This window comes from Chinchilla lanigera, unplaced genomic scaffold, assembly GCF_000276665.1.
Source record: "Chinchilla lanigera isolate Chin_1 unplaced genomic scaffold, ChiLan1.0 scaffold00110, whole genome shotgun sequence".
NCBI lineage: Eukaryota > Metazoa > Chordata > Mammalia > Rodentia > Chinchillidae > Chinchilla > Chinchilla lanigera.
Window position 1 is genome coordinate 4,477,726 of NW_004955511.1, and position 10,282 is coordinate 4,488,007.

At 39.0% G+C, this 10,282-nt stretch overlaps 1 protein-coding gene across 1 annotated transcript in view; it reads right to left on the reverse strand.

Moving 5' to 3' along the window:
- Positions 1-9,944, reverse strand: part of LOC102016079 (membrane-spanning 4-domains subfamily A member 4A-like) — an 18,896-nt gene extending 8,952 nt beyond the window's left edge. Inside the window, exons 1-5 of the mRNA XM_005408077.2 lie at positions 9,860-9,944; positions 7,604-7,760; positions 5,329-5,454; positions 3,021-3,077; positions 59-217 (exon numbers count right to left, since the gene is read on the reverse strand). Of these exons, the coding sequence (XP_005408134.1) occupies positions 59-217; positions 3,021-3,077; positions 5,329-5,454; positions 7,604-7,760; positions 9,860-9,894 (534 nt within the window). The 5' untranslated portion in view covers positions 9,895-9,944. The remainder of the gene's footprint in view (positions 1-58; positions 218-3,020; positions 3,078-5,328; positions 5,455-7,603; positions 7,761-9,859) is intronic.
- Positions 9,945-10,282: the final 338 nt, after the last annotated feature.

Here is a 10,282-nt window from a genome sequence, read left to right on the forward strand (position 1 = left end):
ATTATTATGTTATCCTTCTTTTATTCTTTAAAATAAAAAAAAAAGAGGAAGAACTCACTAGTAAAATGGGCATGACTAGGGAACAGTTATCTTCAGTCTGGTCGCGGTTGCACAGGCGATATTCAAATGACAGAAAAGTGATGCTGACGGCACTGATTACGATCCCCGCAGCAGCCAGCACAGAGCTGGTGATGTTCAATCCTAGGCTGCTGTTGACCTAGAAAGGAATAACAATCAGTCAAGCAATTCAAAATATTTTGCACTCCATCTCAATCGTTTTCCACCTTCCTGTTCTTTCTCAACACCTTATATTCTCTCCATTTTGTTTACTACTGTAGTCATTATGGTGCATTATATCTGTGTATATAATGTCTAAAATAGTAGTCATTACTGTAACACCTCTTTCTTTAAATTAGTTTCAATGCTAATTTCTCATCAAAACACAGGTATGATCTTGTTTTTCCCATGCTACAGTCTTCACATGAGTCCTGTGGGGATAGAAGGCAAACTCTCAGTCTCCCAGCAGTGATTTCTGAGCCCTTTCCACTGGTGCTGGCTAACCCTGTCTGTATCTGTCTCCGAGCTTTTTCTCTTGGGGTGCCTGGCCTCTAGTAGTTTTCTGAATGCCGCTCATTTGTCACATCTCAATGTCTTTTGCATACTTTTGTCTCTGATTTAACTCTCTCTGCACATTTTTTTCATGGTAAAACAATGGAGACAATTTGCCAGAACTAAAATTGCTGTGGAAAGCTTGAGAAGTTTAGTGGCTATAGCACTGACTACCTTCTCTAGGTTTCTGGTGAAGAAGACCCTATGGAGGCAGGTCAAGAACAAATTTTTAAAAACCATATTGATCATCCTCCAGAGTTTGATTTTATCCTTGGACAATGAAGTCAACTATGGCCTTTAGGCAAGAAAAATATTGGTTGAGATCTGGTCTGTGGCCTCCCATTGTGTTTGATACATTGGCATAGCAGCTATATTTGAATTTTCTTCTTCTTATATAACAATTTCACTATGACTTCCTTTAATTCCAAACTGAATATACTTTCTAGGTGTCACTGAATTGCAAATATCAATTCATTAACTATAAGGCCACATCAATACTTGGCACCAATACTTGAGCGAGGTCTCAAGTTTCAAGTTTTGCTTGAATGAAGCTGCTTGACATTTCCCCTCAGGGATTTTCTGTGTCTTCAGGAAGATTGCATCAGCAACTACCTTGCCAAAATACTCAGTCTTACACTAGAAATTCTGTTACCAGCCAATTATTTGATTAAAAGAGCTGAAAGATAGCTCCAACTCAGCAAAACTCACACTCTCAAGTAATTTTTAAAAAACAAACAAAATCTGGTTTGTACATATTTTCTCTGAATCCTGCGGTTGCTTTTTTGTTCTATTGATTGCTCCTTTGTTCTGTAGAGAGTTTTAGTTTGGTGTAGCCCCAACCATTTAGCCTTGCTTTTGGTGCTTGTACTTTTTGGGTCATAACCAAAATTTGGGGACATAACCACATAATCCTTGTCAAATCCACTTTCAGCAGCTATTTTTTAGTCTTTGACAAGTTTTGTGGTTTTAGATCTTAATAACTCTGTATTGATGCAAGATTCTTAGCTATTATTATTATTGGATTTTTATATAAAGTGGAAGCAAGCAAGTATTTTCTTAAGATGAATTATCAGTGAATAATTGTGGATGTTTTCAATCTCTAAGCTAATTGGTAAAGAAGGGCATCTTTCTAATATTGAGTTTCTTTTTCATTTACCTAGTTTTTTTTTTCCATTTATTTTGCAGAGTTCCTGCATAGAAATTTTGAACTGCTTTTTAAAAACATGTATTGAATACTAGTTACTAGGTTATATTGTTATTATTACAAATTTTATCATTATAAATTTCAGTTGTGCACAGATGATTTTTGTATAGTGAACATACATGTAGAAAATGGGTATAGCTCATTTTAAATTCTCAGTGCTTTGCCATAGATTATTTTAAATGTCCTGTGAACATAACTGTGTCACCTGTAAATAAATAAAATTTCATCTTTTGCTTTCTATTCTTTTCTCTTTTCTATTCTTACTTAATTGACCTGTTTTGATCTCTAGTACATTATCAATATAAATTCAATGTCTAAAGCATTTATATGACAAGAGGGCCATTTGCAAAATTTATAAGAAACATATAAATCAACAGCAAATGTAAATAATTTAGGTTTTAAATAAGTAAAGTACCTGAATAGCCATTTTTGAGGAAGATATTTAAGTGGACAGCAGTTACATGAAAATGTGACTGACATAACTAATTGTGAGTTAAATGAAAATGAAAACCACAATTTTATGTTACCTCTTACATTTTGGGATAGCTATTATAAAAAAGAAACGAACACATTAGAAATAGTGATGGTGAGGATGTAAAAAAGTCTTACACAGTGTTAGTGGGAATGTATTGATATAGGTATGTGGAAAACTATGCTAGATCCTAAAAAATTAAAAACAGAACACTCACATGACCCAGCAAATCTCTCCTCTGGGCATATATTCAAATGAAATGAAAACAGCACCTTGTACAGATATCTGTACATCTCTGTTCATTGAAAATTATACATGATTGCCAAGATAGGGGGAAACCTGTCATTTCATCTATGAAACACGAAGTGTGATAACAGTGTATCTATACGTAGATATCTCCAGATATCACACTATGTGTGTATAGATACAATGCAGTTTTGGGTTTAAAAATGAAGACAATCCTTCCATGTACAACCACATTAATGAACCTGGAGGTCATTATCAGAGTTAAATAAGCCAAACACAGGTTGTGGTAATCAGTTCATTATGTTTGTTTGTTTGTTTGTATATGTGTACACATCTTAAATGTATCTACCTTTAAATTTAAAAATAGTTTTAAAAGATAAAACAATGTTAACTAAGAAATTCATTTCTACCACAGAAGTATACATATGTTATCTATCCAGTCTCTCTAGGTAGAAAAAGAGAAAATGATTAAGAGGAAATATTGCTCACCAGACCTCTTGCAGTTCTAGTTCCTGCTGCTATTGACATGGATCCTGAGATAATAAACTAGGAATAGCAGAGAAAGTACATGTAAGCTTCAAATAAATTCATGAAATCATAATTGAAACTGATTCATAAATGAGACAGGTAGTAAAACAAATGAATTATCTTAGAAGCATTAAATTCACACATAATTGTTACTTTTCACAGAAAGAATAGAGGAATTCAACTTGATAGATTTCTGAGCCAATTTATCAAGATTTTATTTATTTTTTATGTTTTTGTTTATTTTTTAATTTTTAAAAGACAGGGTCTTGCTATGCAGTTCAGGCTTGCCTTCTGCTCACTTTTTAGCCCAGAGTGGTCTCGAACTCACAGCGATCCTTCTGCCTCAGCCTCCTGAATGCTGGGATTATAGGCGTGTGCCACCATGCCCAGCTATCCAGATTTTTAAAAAAGACCTAATTATAACGATACCAAAACTGTGAGCATTGACAGATAAATGAAATTCCGGATATACACTAATGTTAATATGATAGAAAATTAGTACAGTATTACAAACAAAAAAGAAACTGTAAACTATAATACTTTGAATAGGTTGTAAATAAAATAGTTTCACAGAAGAATTTTAAAGTCCTTATTGGATGATCACTAGAATATACTAATATATTTGATTTCATTAATTGAGCAATTATTTTTCATTTAGGTAAAATGGCTAGAGACAACTCATGTTGACTTTTCATTTTAAACTATTCAACTTTTGTATTTCAGGAGGGTGGTTTGTTCCCAAATTTTCCTTTAGAAATCTCAAAGATTTCATAATAACACAAAAGTTGATAGATTTGATAAAATAGTTTGTTCAACCTCAACACATTTGCAATGTGAGGATAGAAATAATTCATGTAGACCTGCTCACTTGTAGTCAAAGAAATTGCACAATCACTTATTATATTACATGAAATACATGTGAATAAAACTTTACAATGTTCTAAAAGTGTGCAAGGTGAAATTTGAACAAACAGACTCAGGTGGAGATACTTTTTGTGAGATTCCGTTAAGTAATACATAGCTGTACTAAAGAAGCCTAAAGTAAGAGAGTTTACAATTGTTAGGGACATTGGTACTCCTCCACTATAAAGGAGAAAGAGGAGGTACCTCACTGGTGAGGTTGAAAATAAAACTAAAAGAATATGGAAGGTGGCAACAAAAGACAGTCCCCTGCTTAAGCAAGGGCTCTTCTAGGGGGACACACAGGGGGTACCTCAGCTGACAGACAGCTCCTGCATCTTCTTCACCACAAGGAATGCTTGAGTTGCATGAACTGGTGGACACAGTGGGCTTGGAAAGGACCTGAAGCAGGAATCAGATAACTAGAGTGCATAGATATACGGTGTTCTTGAATTGCACTGATGCTCTGTGAGCACTGGTCGCTGTACCATCTAGTACAGGAACTTGGGGAAGTGTGTGATCCCGGGGAAGTTATTTAATCTAAGTTCCACTTGCTTCATCCATAAAATGAGGACAAGGATAACTCCTCCTTCAGGAGTCTCTGGTGGTGGTTTAAAAGGGAAGGGCATGTATACAACGCAGTGGATTGCCCAGATCACAGGGTTTAACAAAAGTTATTATTGGCATTAGTCATGTTTGATAGTTAAAGTGTGTTCAGTGTCCCAGAAGTAGATGAGCACTCCCTGTCTTGCAGTCCGCACTTCTGCTTAGATAGGAGGAGGAGCAAACTCGAGGCTGCGGCCCAGTCCTCTCCCCAGTCCATCGTTTTAGACAAGTGGAAGCCCCACAACACTCGGACAGTTTCACAAATTCTGACACAAACCCAGTTTATACATTTCACTTTTCTTTCTTGAGGATGTAAAATATGATGCTTAAGACCCAACTCACATTCCCAAATTTTAGGAAAAATTTCATGTTTTATCTGAAGGAAAGATTTTAAAAGTTGTTTTTCAGATTCTGGTCTTAATTTAATTGTATTACAGGCATTAAACTTGGGAGTCAAACTTTATCTAATAGCTTTTCCATCTTTTAAGGTAACTATTGGCTAAGATTTGATGGGTCAGGGGTTATAAATGACCCGGATATCAGCCAAGTCTCCTCTTCTTTTTTTTTATTTTTATGAGAGTCCCTCATTTGCTCAGCTTCTCATGGTCTTTTAAGAAACGTGACTGCTTCCAAGCCACCGGGCTGGATCTTGATTATTTCAGATCAATAGCGGAAACACAAGATAGCATCGAGACGAGATTCCAGATGTCAGGATGTTAACGTGGACGTTACCGCCGGGCATCTGCGAGGGTGCTGTACTCACCGCCATGGGCCCCCAGAGCGAGTAGACCATGTTAAATACAATGGGGTGCGGAGAGAAAGATGGCACCAACGCGCTCATTATCATTCCGAAGCTGAAGTTCATCAGGGCGATCACAATCTGCACACTCTGGAAATGATGGAGAAAGTACATGGCCATTATCCACCACGTAATGATACCTAGGCAGCCTTTTATTTCCAGCAACTAAGGCACCCGGGCACCCCATCTTTTGATATTAGCAGTATATCACAATATTTTCTTGTCACTTTCTTCACGGAAAGGACTGTGTACCTACTAACTCCCGGGAAGCATCCTCTGATAATCAGTCATTGCCTCTGTGGCTTCGTGGTGTGACAGAGTTTGCTGAAACCTGCTCAGAGCTGCATTTTTGGTACCCACGCGGCTGCTTCAACCACAGCTGTTTCTCTCCCTTGCCACATTCTCAGGGACCAGAGGTCCAGGACTTAGGAAGCATTTATTCAAGCAAGGAGACATAATCTGATAAAAACAGTCTGTGCAGAGGAAAGGAAATGAGAGAACATAATCTTCCGGGGACTCTGGAGCTTGTGAACATGACTGTGTGTACAGGTGTCCAAAAGGAGAGGGGTGAGGAAAAAGTAATCTTACAGTGATGAAAAGGATTCACAGAAAATAACACGAAACAATTTAGAAGGTTTTCTGAGATGCGGCGAAAGCAATGCTTGGGGGAATGTGTGTAGCATGGAGTGCACATGTCAGAGAAGAGGAACAATCTCAAGTGGGTCACAGGTGCTTCCACCTCAGCATGCTGTACAGAGAATGGCAACTTCAATCCGAGGTAAGCAAAGAAAAAGAGAGCTTAGATGGGAAGTCTGTGAAATAAAGACAGGGAATCATACAAAATCAATAGAATCAACAGCTCTCCTTTAAAAGGTAAATGAAACCAATGAGCTTCCGGTCAGGCAAACTAAGAAAAAAATGTAGACAGAAGACACAAACTACTGATATCTGAAATGAGAGGGAGGTTCACTACAGAAATGTCAAAAGTCATGAAAACCAAAAAGTTGCACGGTTCTTGTGTAATTTCAGCTGTATGATTTCTTTTGGAAAAGGTAAATTTTGGGAACGATAAAAGATCAGTGGTTGCTAGGGCTTGGGGGATGGAAAGGAAAAATAGGTAGAGTACCGAGGTGTCTAGGACAGTGGGACTACTTTGTATAACATTGCAGTAGCGAACACATGCTATTATATCTTTGTCGAGACCTTGTCTATCTTCTTTTTTAGTCTGGTGAGGTTATTAGTACGTAGGCAGAATTATATTCTTTTTCAAAAAAAAAAAAAAAATAAAGACCCATCGAGTGTACAATACAGCAAACCCTAATACAAGTATGTACTTTGTGTGCTTCTGAGGATTGAACCCAAGGCCTCACACAAGCTAAGTGAGCATTTTCCCACCGAATTACACCTGCAGCTCTAGTATGACATTCTGGCCGCAATGATATGCCAGTGTAGGTTCATCAGTGTAGGTAGTTGTAGTAGATTTAGCACCCTGCGGGGCAGAGGTGGGTCCTGGGAAAGAGACATGTGTGTGCAGTGTATCTCCTCTTCAGTTATGGTGTGAATTTCAAATTGCTCTAAGAAAAGTCTATTTAAAAATCTGAGCAAGGTGTGGTTGTGCAAGCCTGTAATCTCAGGACTAAGGGAGGCTGAGGCAAGACAATTGCAACTTCAAGCCAAGAAGTAGAATAGAGGGAAACAAAAGGATGCAAATGTCCATGCTGACATCTGTCCCCCATTAGTCTGAATCTGGGGACAGATGTTCAGCGTCCTTTCACCTGCCCTAATATGTCATTGTTTAAACTCTCCATTTCTTTTAAGCACATTGACCTGAGATTCCAAGTGGAAGGGTTTAGAGTAGAAGTTTTTTTATCTTCTGAGGAGCAAGCTAAGCAAAGGTACCAGAGAAATACAGGAATAACTCAGCTCTGGGCCAAAGCCAGGCATGGCTGGGGTCCCCACCCAGGGCACATGGAGCCATTTCTTCTGCTGTTCTTCCCAAGCGAGGGTGACTCATGATCTAGAAAGGATCTGGAGCCACTGTATGTTAACAGTAGTTAAACAGGAAGGCAGGATGCGGGATTATAATGATACCATTCTCCAAATGATGGGTCCCGGTAATCAAACACTGGTGACTCTAGGCTGGGTTCTGAGGCCAGTGGCACAGAGTGTTGGTCGCAAGGTGGATCAGGTGTGAATTCACTTCCCCTGTGCGCTTCTCCCTGATCCACAGATGACTCACCCCAAGGACTTTCGGTTTCCCCCTCAAGAACTTCTTCCTCATCTCTTCCCACAGACAGGAGGCAGCTGCAGCCTTCCCCGGCCACCGCAGAACTGGCTCAGCCTCCTGTGTGATTGGCTGCACATCTTGCTGGGGCTCCAAGGTAGCACGAGCAGGGCTAGGATAAGAAGTGCAATTAAGGATGGATCCCGGAAATGACGAGGGAGAAACTTGACACTTTGTGGCAGGTTAGGGCATAAGGAGAAACTTTAGTCTACATTCCCATTCTATGATATAATAGCTGACAAGGATAGATAGAATTAGAGTTAGAGATAAAGATAGAGATAGATAGAGATAGATAGAGAGACAGAGACAGAGACAGAGACAGAGAGAGAGATTATTCAAATGCTTCATGGCCTATTTCCATAAATGTTGAAGGGCAGGAAGCTTACTAAGACTTCCTGCATACAATTGATTGTGATACCATTTATACATCACCGAGACTCTGTAGAAGTCCTATGTCTGGAGACATATGCCCTCTTATTAGCAGCACAACATGGACACTTCTGCAGGGTCAAAACTTGCTATATTCAGGGCAAAACTAATTTGGGCTATGAAGGATTATCAACCTATATTTATCACTGATAGATAAGAAGAAGTACATTATTAGTACACCTACCAAAAACTGATGTAAATGAGAAGGTTTTACTCTAGAGAAATATGAAGGGAAACATAAAATAAAATATGAATCATTTAAAGCATTAATTTTAGTAGCACATGTATTCAAGGTTCTAGAGAAGAGTAAAAATACAGCTTGGCATAGTGGCAAATGTCTGTAATCTCAGCACTCAGGAGGCTGAGGCAAGAGGATTGCCATGAGTTTGAGGCCAGTCCGAGCTACACAATGAGTTCAAGGCCACCCTGAACTACATAGTGACACCTTGTCTCAAAAACAAGTAAAAATAAAAAATGGCAGATCACTGATAAGAAAAAGTTGTAAAACTAAGGAAAATATAATGATTAATAAGGAGCACATATTGTGAATGAGTTTGAAATGGATAAGATCAAATAAAACTGCAAAGAAAAACTAATGTTTCTTCTTTTCTACAAATTTTTGAAAAACAACTTGGAGAGGCAGAATTAGAATCCCACGTTTTTAAAAAATAAAATTTAGAGGCAACTAAAATAACTGAAAATCAGGAAAAATTATTGTTAAAATGAAGATTGTATCAGGATGAATTTGTGTGGAATTATAGAGCATCAAGGAAGAGTGGAACCATGGCCACAGATTTCCCGGTGTCCTTTTCCAGCATAAGAGGCCTCCCGAGGTGCATAACATAAAATAGTGCTTATAAATCTGAGACTGAATACACCAGTGAGTAGCTGTTATTTCCTAGATAGTTCTGAGAGCCAGAAAGAATGAGAATAAAGGAGGAATCCCATCAGAGGCCAAATTTATTAAAGGAAATCAGTTTTGTGATACATTAGATTACACAAAGAAAGAAGCAAATCTCTCAATATGAATGTCCAAGTGGTATCGCAAGCTAAGATTGTTTGATTATATCATCCTGAGAAAAGGTCAGCATTCTGGGCAAGTTGTTGCCTCTACTCTGGAAGTCTTGCATCTCATCTGAGGAAAGATTGCAATGGCACGATTTTCTCCACGTTCCCCTCTGATCTCCACAATGCTAAGAATCCTCTCGGCGACCCCCAGTACTAGATCCCCTTATGAGAAGATTCTGTTCGTGGCTGTGTGACCCAAGAATTGTACCAAAAGGTGGTGGAGAACTGAGCCAGGCGGTGGTCTACCCCGGGATGAGTACATTCCACCAGGCTGCTGCTCTCACCGTACTTTTACCACCTTCACCAAACACTGCAAACGGCAGATCTTTGCTTAACTCTTGAATTACACAAAACAACAATTTAGAGACTGGGAGAAAAAACCCTGGAGAGGGCGTTTAGAGTGCCTGAAACAATCAGTCAGCTGTTTAAAACATTTCTTTTAAAGTCTTGGTAGCCCAAGTTTCCACAGAACAATTTTATACTAGCGCCCAGCTTTGACCTTTAGGAGACCTTTGACCTTTCCTTTTCCCCATCCTATGGAGCAGGCTGTTCCCCACGTGCACCAAACACACACTGAAAGGTGCATTGAGCCTTTCTTTCTCCAGAATGACAGTTTGTGCATGGGAAGTGGCCTTGGGCTTTCCTGCGTCATTCCCAGGTATCCTGGGACCAGTAAAATAAGACCCTCAGCCCAACAGCTTGGGACACACATACCTTCCTCCAACCTGCAGGGTGTGTTCTCCGTCCATGAAGGCAGGCTCAGGCTCTGTGCAGGTATAGTGACCTCCCGCACTGCACACCTCACTCAGGTTCTCTGCACTCTTCTAGCAGTTCTCTGAGCCCTAAAGGCTGAGCTGAGAATTTCTGAGAAGCAAAACTGAAATCAACTTTCACTGTGGCAAGGGTTGGCTGGTTTTCGTGCCCCTCAGACGCACATGTGAAATTTCATCTGTAGTGAAATTTATCATTAAAGCAGTGGATGCTACTAGCAGTCTTTCCCGTGAAAATAATACTTGTTATTACTATGAGCATCATCATGAGGATTTACTATTTACCAGACTCTGCTCAGAGGCCTTAGTAGACATAAACTAAGTTAATGACATTTGGAAGCTAAATTAAAAGCCTATTTTCATAATT